The sequence below is a fragment of the Thalassophryne amazonica genome, chromosome 1 (genome assembly GCF_902500255.1).
Source record: "Thalassophryne amazonica chromosome 1, fThaAma1.1, whole genome shotgun sequence".
Lineage (NCBI taxonomy): Eukaryota > Metazoa > Chordata > Actinopteri > Batrachoidiformes > Batrachoididae > Thalassophryne > Thalassophryne amazonica.
Window position 1 is genome coordinate 45,039,706 of NC_047103.1, and position 20,332 is coordinate 45,060,037.

The 20,332-nt window shown below is 39.7% G+C and overlaps 1 protein-coding gene across 3 annotated transcripts in view; it reads right to left on the reverse strand.

Moving 5' to 3' along the window:
• The window catches only part of map3k22 (mitogen-activated protein kinase kinase kinase 22), a 136,611-nt gene that overhangs the window by 64,647 nt on the left and 51,632 nt on the right, over positions 1 to 20,332 (reverse strand). For all 3 annotated transcript variants that reach the window (XM_034168911.1, XM_034168914.1, XM_034168906.1), the window contains 2 exons: positions 4,843 to 4,952; positions 67 to 104 (listed from right to left, as the gene is read on the reverse strand). In XM_034168911.1, coding sequence (XP_034024802.1) covers positions 67 to 104; positions 4,843 to 4,952 — 148 coding nt within the window. The remainder of the gene's footprint in view (positions 1 to 66; positions 105 to 4,842; positions 4,953 to 20,332) is intronic.

Consider the following 20,332-nt stretch of genomic DNA (forward strand, 5'->3'; position numbering starts at 1 on the left):
CGATCTGAGGAGTTTAGACTCGGACAGAGAGGCAGAAAAAACAATACAGAGGCTCTCTCGACATACCGTTTTTCTCTCTCATGCTCCAGCTTGACTCTTAAATCCTGTTGAGAGGAAAAATAACAAGAGCAGAGTTATGGAAGTGGAAAGTCAATGATTCACGGCTGCTTTTGAACTGAAGAGCCGCACAAGCAATTCATGTGTCCAAACAGCCTGAGAATGATGCATGTTTTGTATCTGACAATAAATGTCCTTCATGTAACACGGTTATAAATATGTAGAAGTAAAATGTGTGACCACTGCTACCTTTAAAATATTAACAATTAAAGATTTTTTGCAATGATCATTAATTTTTTTTTTTTTATTTAATATAAATTTGGACCATAAGCTCATATGGTTTTTATGCTCATACATTGATGGTGGGCACTGAAAACACTAATTGAATAAAAACTGTGGTGCCTATAGCATTTGTGCATTACTATATTTTAAAATGTAACTGATCATGAAATATATACACACATACACTCACTGTCTCTCTTGCAGGTATAGTTTCCTAACATAATAATCCAATAATTATGTTGATATAGTGATGAACACAATTATAATAAATAAATTTACTATTGTTAAGATCTCAAAAATAACTGAAGGAGCTCATACAAAATAGATCGGAGACTTTTCTGAGCCTTAGTCCATCGATATGTTCATGTTTTTTTCCTTTTATGCATTTTAATAAATAATTTTTAAAATTCTACATTAAAATTTATAACTGATTAGCCATTCAAATATCCAGGGTTGAGCATCAGCCCACCCACCCACACTTTTTTAAAAAAGAAAGTTGGTTAAGTGCCCACCAGAAATTATATTAAAGTACAAGGAAGACATTCGCTGAATCAATCAATCAATCAATCAATTTTTTTTTTATATAGCGCCAAATCACAACAAACAGTTGCCCCAAGGCGCTTTATATTGTAAGGCAAGGCCATACAATAATGATGTAAAACCCCAACGGTCAAAACGACCCCCTGTGAGCAAGCACTTGGCTACAGTGGGAAGGAAAAACTCCCTTTTAACAGGAAGAAACCTCCAGCAGAACCAGGCTCAGGGAGGGGCAGTCTTCTGCTGGGACTGGTTGGGGCTGAGGGAGAGAACCAGGAAAAAGACATGCTGTGGAGGGGAGCAGAGATCGATCACTAATGATTAAATGCAGAGTGGTGCATACAGAGCAAAAAGAGAAAGAAACAGTGCATCATGGGAACCCCCCAGCAGTCTACGTCTATAGCAGCATAACTAAGGGATGGTTCAGGGTCACCTGATCCAGCCCTAACTATAAGCTTTAGCAAAAAGGAAAGTTTTAAGCCTAATCTTAAAAGTAGAGAGGGTGTCTGTCTCCCTGATCTGAATTGGGAGCTGGTTCCACAGGAGAGGAGCCTGAAAGCTGAAGGCTCTGCCTCCCATTCTACTCTTACAAACCCTAGGAACTACAAGTAAGCCTGCAGTCTGAGAGCGAAGCGCTCTATTGGGGTGATATGGTACTATGAGGTCCCTAAGATAAGATGGGACCTGATTATTCAAAACCTTATAAGTAAGAAGAAGAATTTTAAATTCTATTCTAGAATTAACAGGAAGCCAATGAAGAGAGGCCAATATGGGTGAGATATGCTCTCTCCTTCTAGTCCCCGTCAGCACTCTAGCTGCAGCATTTTGAATTAACTGAAGGCTTTTTAGGGAACTTTTAGGACAACCTGATAATAATGAATTACAATAGTCCAGCCTAGAGGAAATAAATGCATGAATTAGTTTTTCAGCATCACTCTGAGACAAGACCTTTCTGATTTTAGAGATATTGCGTAAATGCAAAAAAGCAGTCCTACATATTTGTTTAATATGCGCTTTGAATGACATATCCTGATCAAAAATGACTCCAAGATTTCTCACAGTATTACTAGAGGTCAGGGTAATGCCATCCAGAGTAAGGATCTGGTTAGACACCATGTTTCTAAGATTTGTGGGGCCAAGAACAATAACTTCAGTTTTATCTGAGTTTAAAAGCAGGAAATTAGAGGTCATCCATGTCTTTATGTCTGTAAGACAATCCTGCAGTTTAGCTAATTGGTGTGTGTCCTCTGGCTTCATGGATAGATAAAGCTGGGTATCATCTGCGTAACAATGAAAATTTAAGCAATACCGTCTAATAATACTGCCTAAGGGAAGCATATATAAAGTGAATAAAATTGGTCCTAGCACAGAACCTTGTGGAACTCCATAATTAACTTTAGTCTGTGAAGAAGATTCCCCATTTACATGAACAAATTGTAATCTATTAGACAAATATGATTCAAACCACCGCAGCGCAGTGCCTTTAATACCTATGGCATGCTCTAATCTCTGTAATAAAATTTTATGGTCAACAGTATCAAAAGCAGCACTGAGGTCTAACAGAACAAGCACAGAGATGAGTCCACTGTCCGAGGCCATAAGAAGATCATTTGTAACCTTCACTAATGCTGTTTCTGTACTATGATGAATTCTAAAACCTGACTGAAACTCTTCAAATAGACCATTCCTCTGCAGATGATCAGTTAGCTGTTTTACAACTACCCTTTCAAGAATTTTTGAGAGAAAAGGAAGGTTGGAGATTGGCCTATAATTAGCTAAGATAGCTGGGTCAAGTGATGGCTTTTTAAGTAATGGTTTAATTACTGCCACCTTAAAAGCCTGTGGTACATAGCCAACTAACAAAGATAGATTGATCATATTTAAGATCGAAGCATTAAATAATGGTAGGGCTTCCTTGAGCAGCCTGGTAGGAATGGGGTCTAATAAACATGTTGATGGTTTGGATGAAGTAACTAATGAAAATAACTCAGACAGAACAATCGGAGAGAAAGAGTCTAACCAAATACCGGCATCACTGAAAGCAGCCAAAGATAACGATACGTCTTTGGGATGGTTATGAGACAAAAGGACAAAAATGGACACAAACAGATGAGTTTATTTGTGATTTATTTTTTTATTTGTGATGAAATCAGCCCTGGGGACTCCTTCAAGTAAGCTAACACTCAGTGCGACACTGCAACAGACTAGCCTACAATTCAATATGCTGATCTCTACACATACACGATGAAACTTCAGTTTGATTTGTAACTCCATTCGTAATACAGTTTATTATAGACAATTACAGAGTTGCCAGTGTCGTGGACTGAACGGTCCCCCGTACAAATCGGTCCACCCTGCCTTCACTGCGCATGCGTCATTAGTGCAGTGGAGGCAGGGCGGACCAATTTTTAGGGGCGGCCCGTTCAGTCTGCGACACCAGATTAACTGATAACAATGGTTTAACTTAAACCAATGTGCTGGCAATAAGTGCTAACTATTCACCCCAAGCTGATTTAAACATTGAAACAAAAGCAAATAAAAAATTACAGCTCATTTTAATGTAAAGAACATATTTATCTGGGGAGAATTCCATAACAAATATCTGCGCATGCATGAGCTTTTGAAATGACCGGTGTCACAGACCGCCGTCCCTCCACTGCGCATGCGTCATTTTGGAGCTCAGCCGTCTAAGACAGAGTCTCTCCACTCAAAGCGATCAAATGGATTAATGGGATTATTAACCATCAGATGACAAGGTAAAACCTCTTAAATCATTCTAAAGTCAGTTTAAAGCAGAAACAATGCAGTTTTAAGCAGAAACGAGGCGAAACTTGACGCTTTGAAATGACAGACACGCAGTGAACGCATCAGCTAGCAGCTCGTGTAACTGCGGTGCTCTGATTGCTTCCTCCGTCTCTTATGAAATAATGCTGAATTTATGTGGAAATTATTGTTGTACATAGGCTTCAGATATCTGTCATTAAGATAGATGACGACTGGAGTGCAGTTTTAAGCAGAAATGAGGTGGTAATCGGACAAAAACCGTGGCTAATGACGCATGCAGTGAAGGTGGGGCGGACCGATTTTTAGGGGGGACCGTTTGGTCGGTGGCAGTTACCTTGCGATACATCATGCTGACGACTGCAAAATTTGTAAATTTTGCTCTGATTCAGTTTTTAACTGGAAAGCAAATACAAATAAACTCAAACTCAAAAAAATGTCAAAATCACTGACGAGGTGTTATCAAGTTACAAAAACAGCATTTTTCACTTTAGAAATGTTCAATTCTCACTAGCTTTTCATAATCTATCAGAAACAGCTTAGATTTACACAGAAACGCCACAGTTTTGGAACATTTTCTGCCATGTTCGATTAGGGGCCAGAGAGAGACCAGCCAGTGACACCACTGTACCTCTACTCTGACTGACTGCCACTGTGTGCAACCCATAATGCTTTGCATAAGCACAAGTCTGGAGAAGCCCCCATGTGATTTATCAAGTCACTGTCCATCTTACCCGTTGCTGCCATCAGTAGCCCAAGGCTAACGATTCTTTTGAAAATTTTTCCCTTCAGGGGAACTTTTTATTCACTTTTTCTAGACAACGCAAATTTTGATCGCCTTGGTAATGTCATATTATGAATTCCCTGCTTAAAGGCTAATAAATAAAATTATAGTGGTACTAGTGAATATTGTTTTCATGCCTTCAATCTTAAAAAGCTTAGTGGCCCTATACCTTTAAAAGAGATATAGTTTGAATTTGTGTCACTTACAATGGATTCTAATAAACCATGTATCTAAATCTCTCAGGCCACTCTTCTGCCCATCTTTAAACTTGGTTTGTTATAAATTTTTTCAAAATATGTCGAGCGCACTTCCATGAGAGCAAACAATAGACATTATAGGTACAGCCTTTATGTTGGAATGTTCATGACTCAGAATGCAGATTTTCTGCATGCCATGCTCACCTGTTTGTAGAGTAAAGGTCTGTTCTTGGGCTTGTGGCTGTAGTGCTGAGTGTAGCAACGACCCAGAGCCGCCAGGTCCTTCATGATGGAATTTAGTGCCTCTTCATCATCTAAAGAAAGGAAATACAAAATGTTTAACTTTGTCTTTCGTTGCTGTTAAAGGAATCAATCAGTTATGTTTTATTATGACCAACCTGCATTTTACACAGCCCTGCAGATGATACCCACAGTGTTGTGGATTAGCAACACAAACCCTGTTTGTTGATTATTGCCATGTAGCTGATGATAAGAGGTTTCGGTTTAAAGATTAGCAGATAGGATTGGAATGAAGGGCGTGGCTGGTGTGCACACAGAAGGGGCTGGGTTGATTTATCAAATGGATTTATGAAACACGTTGAACAGATTGCACAGGAAGACATTCATAGATGTTTGACAACACAGAGAACCAAAAGTAAAGTGTTTGCTAGCGTCGTGTTTGTTTTGGACTTTGCACAAAAGAGTTAATGTAGAGCAGGTAGCCCAGTGGATAAGTAGCTGAACTGCCAACATGAAGACCTTGGTTCAAATCCTGCATGTGTCCTTGGACCATTCAGTTATAAAGGGCACTAGACTGATATTCCATCAAGGGGAGTCGTATACTCTCATCTGCTTCATGTTACAGAATATGGAGATAAGCACCAACAGGCCTCAGGGTCTATACAGGACTTACTTCTTCTATCCGTGATGACTTTCCATTCACCAACATAAAATCTTACCCTTCCAACAATGTGTGTGATGACTCACAAAATAGCAATTAGCCAGAGACAACTGGCCATCCCAAGACTTAAGCCTTGGTAACTATAGCCCCTCTCACACAGAAGACTTGTGCCTGCAATCACAGCCAATACCGGCAAATGCTGGCACCAGTATTGGCGTGCATGCTATCTGACCGCTGTATGTGTGTGCCATGTCAAACACCATGCATGCAGGGTGTTTAGCAGTGTTTAAAGTAATCCTTTGTCTGCTGCTTCCTGGCCAGTGTTAAGTTTTTCTGTGTTTTTTCCCCAGTTTTATTATAGAGTTAGAGTTTCTGAACATCCTGGTGCTTTCCAGGCTGCCTCGCAGAGGGTGTGTGTGTGGAGAGTCAGTGGCTTGTAAGGACGGTGTTCTGTCAAGATGAGTTCCCCAGCCGAGTTGAGTTACCCGTAGCGTAAATCAACAATGACGTGTGTCAAGATGAGCGCCCCTATCGAAACAAGCTACCTATCCCGTGAAACTTTAACTGATTTTTTTTTTTAAACAATTAACACATTTTGTAGCTGAACTCGACAGGTGAGGTGTGAAAGCGCGTGGGCAGTTGAGCGGTAGAGCTCATCTTGATGGGTAAGTCCTTCTTGATGGGGTAGAGAGCGTAAATTACAGTGTACACTTTTCAAAACTCCATTTTGTAAAAACAAATGATACATTTCGCAGCTCAACTCGACAGGTGAGGTGTGAAAGCGCTTGCGCAGTAGAGCTTATTTCGATGGGTAGTTCATCCTGACGGACACCGGTAACTGAGTGGCATTGTGTGACGTGTTTGTTGTGAGTAGTGCCATGTTTGTGGCAGACAGTGGCAAGCAATGGTCGGCACAGCTAACCAAAAAGTTAGCTTTGATAACCATTAATCTGATAACTGAAACGTTATCTTTAATGACACTAAACTGATAAAGTGCTAACAAAATTTATCTTTATAACAGATAACCGATAACTTTTAGTTATCGGATTTGGACGCAGCCACATCAGATTACACTGTTGGCTTCTGATAAACAAGTTTCACTTTCACTTTTCACTGCTGGGTAAATTCAAGGATTACAAACACATAAGAATGTACGAAAAATAATGAGTATATATGGTAATGAGTATATATGTATGTATGTATGTATGTATGTATATATATAAGGAGTGGGCGTTTATAAGCTTAGCTTCTGCTCACCCCCTTTTGGTCACACATGTCACTGTGGAATTGTCTTGGTGAATCAGTTTTTTGTTATTGTTGAGTCTGTGTCCCAAATAAATTCATTCATTCATTCATTCATTCATTCATTCAAAAATGAATGAATGTAAAAATAAAACCCCAAACACTGTCATCATCTTTCAAAAGCAGTAATACACAGTATTAGAAGTCACAGTTTATCTTGGTATTAGATACACTGTCATTTATGAATTAAAAAGCTGCTGCTTTTTTCACACGCTTTGAACCCTGCAGCTTAAACAACCAAAATACATCCATTAATGCATTGATTGGCAGTAAGTAATAGACATATAAATTCTTACCTGTTAGTTTCAGTGGGATTCATCTGAATAAATAATCCACATAAAGCATCTTTTTTAAAAATCAAAACAGTGTCTAAACGGTGACGAAAAGTCCCTCTGTACTAGAGCTGAAACAACTAATCGAGTTAATCGATTAAAATCGATTATTAAAATAGTTGTCAACTAATTTAGTCATCGATTAGTTGCTAAATAACTGTTTTACCGCAAATGTTTCGTTTCTTCCATATAATCACCCGAGCTTTGCTTTGAATCTTGAACCAATGAGAGTGCTTCGAGCTGCTGCTTCGTTGGTTTCATTTGTTTTATCTTAATTTTTCCCCACTAAAACCTTAAAGAGCATATGTCTGTGAGGAATATTTACCTTTTTTATGTTAACCTGACCTGTTATGGTCTTCTGAAACAGCTGATAGATGTATTTTATGCTAACGCCTTAGCATGTCTATGTCGTTTTCAATGTTAAAGATAGCATTAAGCTGCTGGCATTTCAGCATGTTTGTGCATTTGTTTTCTGTATAATAATTAATGGCTCAGTGTTTGTCATAAAAGAGTCAAATGTATTACAAATTATAATATTTTTTAATTTATTTTGATTTATATATTAATAATAATAGCTACAATAATAATAGTAATAATAACTAATAATGCCACAATACAATTTTAGAGAAAGAGACATGAGTCACGTGTCATTGTGAAATGACCACAGAGTTTACAAGTTATACAGAGAATGTTGCACATATGAGTTAGGATACAGTTTTTGATTTAGGTTTTATGGTTAACTGGTTATGCTAATTGCTCATTTGCAGCAACAAAAATACCTCTTTTTTCACCATAAATTTTATAACATTTATATGTTTCAATGTTGTTTTATGGCAACTCAGCACTTTGATAAAGCAATGCCATTTGAAATAATTATTACTGTTCTTTATTATTCATTCATTCATCTTCTACCGCTTAGTCTAATTAAGGGTCGCGGGGGGCTGGAGCCTATCCCAGCAGTCATAGAGCGCAAGGCGGGGTACACCCTGGACAGGACGCTAGTCTGTCGCAGGACCACAAATAGACAAAAACAGACAGACACAGACAGACACAGACAGACAGACAGACAGACACACACACACACACACACACACACACACACACACACCCATGGACAATTTTAAACTGTTTTATTCTTTATTATTTTATATTTCAACAGCCAAGGGACATTTGACGATTTGTTGATTTTCAAGTATTTTAAGGTTTCAAATAATGTTCTGTTGTTAAATAAAGTGATGGAAGGAGAGAAAAACTGTATCCCTGGCACATTTTTAAAAAATTCCCAGCTAATCTGATTAATCGATTAATCGTGTCGAAACCCCATCAGATTCATCGATGATCCAAATAATCGTTTGTTGTAGCCCTACTCTGTACACACGGCTGCGCCGTGAGAGCTCCTCTCCCCCACCGAGTCTTGGCAATTAAATGATACTGTCAGCCACAAAAAAATAAAATAAAATAATGTTAAAATTAGTCCATATTGTTTTTGTGTCGAGTGGACGAGTCACTGTAACATCCAAAGTGAACCTGAACTACACTACCCACAATGCTCCCTGCGTCGACCGGCCAATCACATTTTGCACTTAATGATGACATCATCACCAAGCAACAGGCAGCCAGTCTGCTACAAACACACAACAGATGGACTAAAATGTTTGATTTTAGGGTTTACAAATGTTTTTAATCGTTAAAAATTGCTCACTTTACCAGCAAAAAAAAAAGTTATCGGAACTAAATTTATTGTAAGATAATTGGTCCAATGATCGTTTTAAAACTTATCTGAAAAGCTAATCCACTAGCAAAAACATTAGCTTTGATAATTACCTGTTATTGGATTAGCTGAACTGTGCCCACCACTGGTGGCTACATGTGGCTCAAAATGCCACGCAGACCCCCCTTCTTTATGAGAGGGGCTTTCGGCTTAAGCCTTTTGATTTATCCTACATCTGTCAGAGTGTCAGAGCACCCTCAACTGAATCACTGAACTTCAGATTGCTCCAGTGCAGAGGTCAGCATCTGTAGTGTGGAAGAAATGTTACTCCAACCTCTCAGCAAAACTCGCAACCATTTCCACGTAAATTTGTTTATACCCAGGGACAGACTCAAAGTTAAGCGACAGATGAAAACCCTGATAAATCCCACAACCACTAACTATCCACCTTGTAACAATCAGTCACGTGGTTGTTTTGGCCAGCATTTGGCATTTGTGTTGGCTGAGCTCAGGCGATGAGTCAACACTTGGTCTGTCACTTCCTTTACAGATAAAATCAGTGGATTCTCCACTCACAGACTGAATCCAGCGATGTCTCTCTTAGGTAAACAATGAAAACAAACACACACACAAGGAGGCGAAGATCCTGAAAATAAGGTAATAAGTGTAATCAATTTTCTCTCTGAACAACTCTTCTTTGTCTTTGCTTATCTGTATCACACATTGCGTAGCATGAGGCAACAATTTTAACTTCACAACACTGATGGATTTTACATTCTGTACTCAGAATAGAAAAGTACTGTATAAGTGTTGAATAATGCAAAACGCATGTGCTGCCTACAGTGTGCAGTCTGGAACTCAGCTGTAAAACACTTCAGTGTTTTTATTTCACAACAACAGGGAGTACATGTGAAACAACTATTTGTTTAATTGATAAATGCACCAACCAAAACATAATAACTCGCAATTTTGATCAATTAACCATTTTGGTTATTTATTATAGAAAAAGGCCAAATACTCTTTGTGTCTCAAAGAATTTATGACTTTTTTGCATTTCATGGAACATTTTTGACATTTTGGTAGGTTTTCTACAGCATGTGGCTCAGTGGGATAAGCAGTTTGGGCTCCCAATATGTTGAGCTGTGTTTGATGCGCAGTCACAATACCCTTCTGTGTCACTCATCAAGACGCGCCATCTGCATTGTCCAAGGCTACCCAACTGTAAATGAGTACCGGCCTTGGATGGGGAAGTAACCTGCATTAGACTGGGATCCATCTAGGGGGAGTTGGAGACTCTGGCCCACTTTACTCTAAGGAATCCAAGGATATCCATCCAAACCAAAGGGCCTCAGGTGCTATATGGAACTTAGTTCTTCTTCTTGGTATTTAGTAATTGCAACAATTATTCAATTAAAAATTAATTAACATTCATTATTAATAAACAAAAACCTACAGTCATAACAGAGAGATTCCTGATTTTTTTATGTTAAAATATATTTGTCAATAATCAAACAACAAATCTTTTGTCAAACTATTCATAGGTTTAGAATCAACATCAGCGCAGCTCCAGGCTTTGGAATGGACCATTGTTACATTGCTTGGTACATACGTACTCAGTACTCTGCAAGTTGCTCATGTAGAACGCCGTATGATGCAGAGCCTTTTAATGTGGACATGTATCCTCCATGTAAATACACAGACATGACTGAATCTACAGATAACACCACAACAAATGCCTCTAACTTGCCCAAAGAAAGGTGGACAAAGTCCATTAAACATGTCCCAGATGTGACAATCAGACGACGTAAGACAATATTAAATAGATAATATTGGCGCATCAGCTGTCGTCCTGTAGGCACAGCGCGCACATTTTTGTCACGTTTTTTTTTTTTTTTTTTTGAAAATCATTCAGCGTTATGACAGTAAAAATAGCTTATTTGAAACTATCAAGTGGAATAACCCCAAACTATACACTGAATTCACAAAATCACTTATTCTTTGGCAACTGGAGCTTTCTATGTTAATGTTAAAGTCTCCACATATAAAAAGCGTTTTGTTTTTAATTTGATGGAATAACTATTATTCTACATATAAATTTCACAACACAAGTGTCTGGTGCTCTGTATACACAACTGATTAGAATATTCTTAGATGTTTCATGTACAAGTTCCACTGTTACAATTTCTATGACGTCATCCACAGTTGTCATTTCTTCTACAATTGTACATATCAGATCTGCCTTTATGTACAGAGCAACACCACCGCCCCTTTTATCTCTTCTGTTCACAAAATACAGCTCATATCCCTCCATTTGAACATCAGCCATGAGATCATCATTAAGCCAAGATTCAGTGATTGCAACAATACTAAATCTATTTTTAAACTGATTTAAATAATCTTTTATTTGTGACATTTTACAATACAAGCTTTGACTGTTTATATGTATGAGTGACAGGGTATCTTCTGCAATTTTTTCACTATTTAGCTGTTCTACTGTATAATACTCACAACCAATCGTTTTTAAGTCAAATATACTTTCATCAATATTAGTGTCTATGTCATATATTTTATCATCTGTTTCCATGTTAGATCAGATTTTTTTGTTGGTCCAATTACCAACAGACGTCGTATTTGATTGTCTATTAAGGTCTGTATTTTGTAAGGTCCTCCATGTTTTTGTTTGTATACTGTTTGTTCCTTCTTTTACTCTAATCCACACCCTACAATTCCAGACCCATGTAGCAACGTGTTTCTGTTTTTTTAATAGTCTTACTTCCCTAGCAATAGCTGCATTTTTTTTTGTTAGATACTCATTTATGTAGACACTCATTCCTTTCAAATTCTTTGCCTGTTTTAATAATTCATTTTTATATTTTCTGCTTGTAAATCGTATAACAATGTTAGTTTATTTTTTCTATCTTTAGCTGGAACAGTATAGCAGTCTGATATCGTGTCTTGATGGATGTCAACACCTTTTTGATATAAAAAGTTTGTAACTTGCTGTTCCAATGATTGTCGTTCTTCAGGTGGTGCATTCTCCCCACTGGTTCCAAAAGAATCCATCACCCTTGCATATGTCCAATGCCTTGTTTCTAGTCCAGATATTATAACATCTTTTCTAGTGAATTGTTTAAGTTCATCTACACATTCAAGTTTCTTAATGATCTTGTCCTTCTCTTTAACCAGTTTTTGGAGTTCTTTAATCTCCACCGTCAGCTTGTCTAAATTAGACATGTCTTTTAATATCTGCTTTATTGAGGTCTTTATCTCCTCTATATTTTCCTCAAGTTTCTCCGTTTTCTTGGGTGGTGCCATGTTAGCTATCATGGCTTAGTATGGCCACTGTTAATTGCAAAAAATTCTCACCCGTAACCTCCACCACCACAGGTCCGGTCGCCGCGCACCAACCCTCCCCGTTGCTAACCTCGTTCACAGCCGCCCCCAGCCTCGGTCGTAGCCGCTGCTAGCCACGGATGTAGCTGCCATCAGCCAGGAATGTAGCCGTAGGCGGCCTCAGATGTTACCGCTGCCAGCCTCGGTTGCCACCGCCGCCAGCCCCGGATGTAGCTGCTGCTAGCCGCGGACGTAGCCGCTGTTAGCCTCGGATGTAGCCGACGCCTCGGGCCGGATGTATCACCACCACCGATGCCTCGGGCCTGGATGAACCGCCTCCAGCGATGCCTCCGCTGCCAGCCCCGGATGTAGCCACTGCTAGCCACGGACGTAGCCGCTGTTCGCCTCGGATGTAGCCGGCCTCAGATGTTACCGCCGCCAGCCTCGGTTGCCACCGCCGCCAGCCCCGGATGTAGCCGCTGCTAGCCATGGACGTAGCCGCTGTTAGCCTCGGATGTAGCCGACATCTCGGGCCTGGATGTATCGCCCCCACCGTTGCCCACCCCACCATTTAATGTCTTGACTCAAACGTTCTTCACACAAATGAGAGGTATGTTTGGATGTAAAGCTGAGAAAACAGTCGCGTTTTCCATCAGGAAGCACTGTCAAGGACATTGAAGAACACTATAAAACACAACATTCCATTCATTCCTCAAAAACATTAAAGTGTACTGCACCAGTCATCATGAAAAGAAAACACCAACTCAATATTTTTCAGGCTTTTAGTAACAGGAAACCATGCATTGTAAGCCGCAGAACTTCTGGCCGAAGGCGCAGTTTTTTACTTTCGTTTTCAGGCGGGTTGCCAGGTCTACAGTTTATAAACCAACCTGTTAGAAGGCAAGTCAGATTGAGCCTTTTCATCCTGTTTTAGCACCTTTTTGGCTCAGGGGCAATCGTAGTAGAACAGCGCCCTGTGGAATAAGCTGTGACAGCTGATCCTCATACATGTTTTGGACAAACTGTCGGCATGTCACCCCATGCCGACAGTGGAGGTGGGAGCTCACGCTTAGTCGAGTGAGATTTACGCACTAACTGAGCATGCGCACTGAGAATGTAACAACGGTCTATTAATTAAGACTGACTTGATAATTTGGAAACTAAACAGGAGCAGCTCTAGCATGTTTCAATTATCAAATGATGGTGCTAATTATTAAGCTCTTAAAATTATTTAGCCACCCAACAAGTGCAAGAGACAGCTGCTTAGCATCAAGTCAATGCTTCATTTCTGATTTCGCTCATTTACAAAACACTAACAACTGTGTCTAATAAGGGCAATCATGCAGATGAACATGCCGCATATTACCATATCAAAAGACTAACAGCCATTAATCCGAAAGCAGTGATTATAAAATAAAAACAAGGTCATTGATTTCAGATCCAGCTGGTGTCTCAAATGAGTGCTGGGTGCATTCATTACAAACACACAATATTCAACAGGACACCAGAGATGACGCAATACAAAGAGCACCTGCAAAAATAACCAAATTCTTTGAAATAAAAGAGATTTCGGCCTGTGAATGGCCACCACTAAGATCATACACATGACAAGTGGACCTGTATTTTAAAAATGTGTGCCTGTGTGTTTGCGCACTGCAAAACAGATGGGGTCTGGAATGTCATTTGATCTTGTTCCTACTCTAAAGCTCCTGTGGTCAACCATTTCCCAACAGTGGGACACTCAGCTGGGGTCACAACACACACATGTGCACAACATCCTCCATGCCAACAGGTATTCCCTATTAAGCTCAATGCTTTAAAATGAAGTGAGAAGTAAGAATTTTTAATACCTGGTTCCACATTTCATGCTTCATCTGTTTCCACTTCAGTCAGTAAAAAGTAAGACCCTTCGGCTGCTCCCTTGTTTGCAGTCGGGATCACCACAGCAAATCAGAGGTGGATCTGCATGTTGAATTGGCACAAGTTTTACGCCGGATGCCCTTCCTGACACAACTCCACATTACATGAAAAAATATGGCGGCGGGGTTTGAACTGCAAACATTCCGAACTGAAAGCAAGTGCACTAACTTCCTTTATTAAAAATGAAAAAGAAAAAAAAAAAAACTCAACATAACTTGCTATAAATCTATGATTAGTTCCAATCACGATGTTTTGTTTTTGGCCTTGTTTCTACAAAACACAGTAGAGACTTTGGTCGTCACATGGGGAAAATAAAACAGTTATGACCCAGATACAAATGCTGATCCAAGAGTTACTCCTCTGGGTGTTTTGGCCCTATGTGGAAACATGTGCTATATTGAGTTCCTCTCCTGTACCAGCTGTTACACACATGTACGGAGAGAGCAAAAGCAATAATCACAAATTGAATCCAGAAATTTAAAAGCGACACTCGATCACTAACAGCTGTACATTAAACAGTGCAGAAACTTGTAACTGTAATTTTCTTGGTGTAAATCCTGCAAGATGTGTCATTTTCCTTGTGGCTCAACTTTTGTCAATATGCTGTTTTTAACTTTAAAACGTTTGTGCTCTTTTCTTCCATGGAAAGTGACAAATTCTGGCTCCTCCCATAACCACCATGCGTTAGCACATAGTCAGAGCCAACGGCACATTACACAACACCCAACCAACGACGGGGGAAGTTGTGGATATTTAATTTGACAACTGCAGGAATGGTACAACTACGCCTGTTTTGAATTTACAGGGAAGTAAGAAGAAAAGTCACACACTCAATATTTCAGCCCACACCGCAAATAGGGAGTGAGAGGATTTTAGAGAGGAATTAGCATTTCAAGACCTTTGTATTAAAAAAACAAAATAATCCCAGACTCAAATCTCAGTACCCACACTGAAGCTAGAAAGCAGATCTTTATCTTAAATTACTCAGGGGCCCGGGTTTCTGTTTGATTCAAACAAAAATACTAATAATGACCAGAAACACTTCTTTTGAGCTGTGAGCCCAATGAAATGATGTGTGGCGCATCATTTGTGAAGATGGCAATGTGCATTCAGCCAACTGTCAGTGCATAGGGTAAGTGGTGTGAGATATTAAAAAAGGAACGTTATAAGGAATGTTAAGATTACTGTTTGCAAGGAGTTTGTTTGCTAATGCTCAAACTACCCAGGTTTTGCGTTGACGCACATCGCACTGCAATACAACCCCAACCATGAACAGTGCAATTACAGTTGTGCACATATCTTTCAGTTTACAGTGATGTAAAGCAGAAGTGAAATGTTTTGCATGCTGCATTAGACACAACAAAGAAAAACTGCCCAAAACTGTGCTTGGGGGGAGGCGTTAAGCCCTTTTCACACTAGTGCATTCGTAGAGCTGCGTATTGCAGCGCTGTGTTTTTAAAATTTAAAATATTTAAATACGTCCAAAATGCGAGCATACTCATCCTTTTTCAGTGTTCGTTTCATACTTGCAGCTGCGTGTGTTCGCTTTTTAATGTGTGCACACAGTCGCGTGTACCATGCCACTATTAAACCAGTTCAGTGCTATTTTCTGCCTCTGTGGAAGTGCACTCTGTTCTCTACTGCAGATGTGGCACGGCTCAAAAACAGTCATTTAACATTATTATTATTATTATTATTTTGTCTTGGTGGATCACTTTCATCGTGTACAGATGCTGCTGAGTCTGGCTGTGGTAAAGGCTGCCGTGAATGAAATGCTGTGACTCATTAAACTTTTAAACCTCCGGTTGCTCCAATCAGGTCCGCTGATTTGATCAGACCTGATCGATCAGGGCATTTGATGAGCGGACCGATACGCAACGAGTGCACTTTTATTTTAAAGTCACAGGTTTGATCAGACACAGAGAGACAGAGTGAGAGTGAGGGAGAGCAGCGCGCGTGTGCAAGAGAGCGACCGACCAACCTGCTGTTTCTGGATTTCTGAGTTGAGGTTTGATTCTCTGTTCTGAATACACAGGTGCTGTGGGCTGTGTGATCATGTTCTCATGTTCTCCAGCTGACGCACTCAGTTTTTGGTTGTGTACAAGGAGCGCTGTGTTGCACAGACTTGCATGCAGTAACGCTGTGCGCAGACCTGCTTAAAACTGTGTCCAGCGCTCTACGCCGAACAAAATTAAACATATTTAATTTCTTCCGTCCTACGCGCGTAGCCCTCAACATACTGCTGCGCAGGGAGAAAAAAAACAATGTAGAGCTGCTAAAAGTGGGCGTAAAGCTGCTCAACTCAGCGTAGACGATACGCTGCAATGAGCAGCTCTACAAATACGTCAATTTGAAAGGGGTTTTACATACCAGATTACCAGATTACGCACTGTAGGAAAAATCTGCCTGGTTCTTCACATGTACACTACTAAAATATTTATTTGGGTGATTTTGTTATGGTATCGCATTAAACCAACACCAAACCCTTTTTAATGACTGAAGAGATCTACTCAATATATATCCTGCTACAGATAATGGCATGAAAATTCCTCATGTAGCATGAACTTTACTTTTAATCAATCTAATGTAATAAAAGAGGTGATGCTAAAATCAGGTGTCCTCTTAACTTTCAGTACTTAAGAGTTAGGGCAGAATACATGAGAGGAAATGATGAAATCAGTTGTGTGTGTATGTAAACAACTCCAAAAGCAATTAATTTATACTTCCGCTGGAATAAACATAAATTATAAACAGCCACTGCTTACACAGCAGTGGAGGGCTGGAGCCAATCCCATTTTACACTAGGGCGAGGGAGAGTACAATCTCTATAGGTTGCCATCACAACTGGATAACATTTCTTTGTGCAATGAAGTTACACATTTGATATCAAACTGAAACTCCCTCTTGGGAGTCACAGAGGTATCTGGTCAATTGTAAAATTTCAGCAGCAGTGGATGTCTAACTGCTCAAGCAGGTCTGCTGACTCCGAACAGGAAGAAGCGGATACATCATCTCTGTTCTCAAGATGGAACTGGATGAACACTATTATTCCACTTCAAAAGATTAATGGGTTTTTGATTTAATCAGTAGACACAGGAGCGGAAAAGCACTTTTCTTCGTGGTCTCCCCGTGGCAAACCATTTCTAAGGCTGCTGTTACACTATTCTCTCAGTACAACCTCTGGAATCTGAAACCACACACCAGATATATGTCAGCCATGTCCACATGACAACTGCAAAATGTATGCTAATCCCAATGGAACCAACTACTCAGGCAAAAAAAAAAACAAAAAAAAAACCCAAACAACTACATATAAATCAGGTTTTAAACCATCTCATTTTGCATTGGCTTTATATTCATGTACTAGTAGGGGCACTAATTAACCATTTTATTTCTGCTGTTACACAATAGCTTTACTTGGCATGTGCTCTTTAAATGCTCCGCATGACTTGTTGATATGTCAGTCAACTACCATCCAGACTACAGATCATTTTAAATGAGTATGTCAGGTCACTTCCTAAAGTGATCTCGCTGCCACTGGAGTAATGTAATTTGGATTTGTAAGCATCCTGATGAGATAATTATACGGCTCCAGCAGTAACTCTAACTGAAATTGTACCATTAACAGTTAAAAAAAAATAAAAGGAGATAAGACGAACTCAAACTGCAACACCCACGCGGAACAGAACTGACATTAAGTCCCACTCCACACGGGAACAGATTTAGGTGTATCTGCAGTTTTGTATTGTTTCAGCATTTCATCCACATGTAAACGCCGTTTTCTGCATCCAAAAATGACAGTATTTGAAAATGGGTCCCAGAGTGGATGCTGTATTTTACTAGTTTGAGAGGTCCTGCAACTTTTACTCCAGTGCGACTTGTATATGGGGGGGGGGGGGGGGGGGTGGAATCACGATTCATGACACAAAATTTCTTTACACTTGAAATGAGAACCACACCATTAAACTTCCTAACAGGGCTTAATTACATTCAGCACATGTTTAAAACAAGTGATCATAATGGCGTTACTATATTGAGCTTGTTGGCACCAGTTAAAATACAATTAGCATTCATGCTCACTTCAAGCAAATTTATATGAACAAATGTCTTTAGCAAACAGCAAAGTGTGACTAATGCCACAAAGAACTGTGCTGTAAAAATGTACAGGAACAGACATTCATGTCTGTGTGTGCAATGCATGTGTATATGCATGATGCACTGTTACAGCGCAAACGAACAGACGCTCATGTCCGAGTTGAAAAGACGTTCATTTCCACAGCAACGTGAACAGTAAACGGATAAATGCTGCTGTGACCCGATTTAAAACTTAACGTACCGTAAGTCTGCATTGGAACACTCTGTCACTTTGGGAAACGTTACACGTAGAAAGTAATCCACAAGAAGTAAGTGTTGTGCTCAAAAATTCAGTTTGATAATCTACAGTTAAATGAGGAAAAGTCCAAAACAGCTGACTAAGCTCTGAAAAGAGAATCAAGTCGTCTAATCACAAAATGTGGTCCTGGCGGGTCTGTAGCTGAGAAGATTCATGAAAGGAGCCCATCCAGAGGAAGAAGCCACTCACAAGGTGGGACCACCGGTCCATGCCTTCAGTTGGCGGGAGAGGTAGAGGTGATGGGGTGACTGCCACAGTGTGGGCTTATTAGCGCCGCTTCTCACCCAAAGTTATGGTGTGGCATAAATCTGTCCTAAGATGCTTTGCTTCAGGATGAAGACCTCGAAACCACCAGAATAAGATCCCAAAAGGAAAAAAAAAAAAATCATTCTTTGTTCTGAAGAAATACAGTAACAAGTTTTTTACTGGATGACCACACTTCTGAATGAAGATGGACTTTTTTTTTTTTCCATTTGGAACAAACCTTATTTGGAAGTACAGGGGCAGCTCTTTTAACAAGAAGAAAATTAATGGTGAGTTTATTTTATAAGTGTACTAAAAAAGGAGTTTAAATTACATTTAAATTACATTGTACATTCACCTCACATATGATTGTCTCAGTGGCTTAAAGAATCAGTTTGCACTTGTAACAAAACATTAATTAGCTCTAGCTTCTGATGGCTAAAGCAGTGTGTTTGTTGTAAATACAAAAATGAGTCACTGGGTTTTCAAATGTTTCCTGTACGTTCACCTCACATACGATTGTCTCTTCAGTGGCTGTAAGAAGCAGGTTAGTTACATTTTGTGCCTTTATAGTAACATTAATTAGCTCTTAGCTTCCGATGGCTAAAGCAGTGTTTTTGTTGTAAATATATAAATGATTTTCAAACGTTTCATTGCATGGTACACGCCAACAAAATGCTAGAAATTAATAAAGTACATCAACAATTACAGTGAGAAAAAAAAATTGAAAACCTTAAAAATCCTGCCACGATTCAAACAAGACTATGGCCAATGACGACATATCTTGGTTCATCACGGATGCATCTCCATGAAAGTGAGAATGAGGCTTTTGGGTAGCAGAGCACAATGATTAGCACAAAATGTTTCAAGTTCCACCAATGCACAGTTCCATTCTCTGTGACATTTGCATGTTGTCCCTGTGTAAACGTGGGTTTCCTCTACATTATCTGGTTTTGTCCCACCACCATCAAATAAAGCACATTAGGTTCTTTCTCCTTGTAGATTTAGAGCTGTGTCAAGAAAAAGAAAAAAAACCCTGTGCCAAAAGAATATGCAGATCACAAAAATCAGAGTTCCGCTGTGGCAAACAGGAATGTCTGACTGGTCCGCTCCTTCATGGTTTGCAGAAATCAGGTTTTACCCGAGGAAAAATGCACCCTAAAACGAGCTTAACATGGGCTGAGACAGTTTTATTGAAAAGGGTTTATACTGTCTCGTTCGTCCTTATTGTCACAACCACGCTCTGTGGCAAATGTTAAAATCCTGACTGAACAGAAGCACAGCTCTGAAATACCCAGTGTACTCGCAGTCAAGGATACCAAACAAACAGACGCTCCATGTGTGTGAGAAATACATGGAGTGTAACTTATGTATAAAAAGTGGAGAGTGGGTGGGTGGACAAGCAGGGGGCAGTGAGTGGGAAAGAAATGCATGGCGGTGTACAGAGCTGGGCTGCCTATAAATTAAGATATTACATCATTCCATCGCTGTAGTCATTGATAACAACCAGCACAGTAGAAATCCATCAGCTCACACATGAACCACAGCGAGAAGAAAAA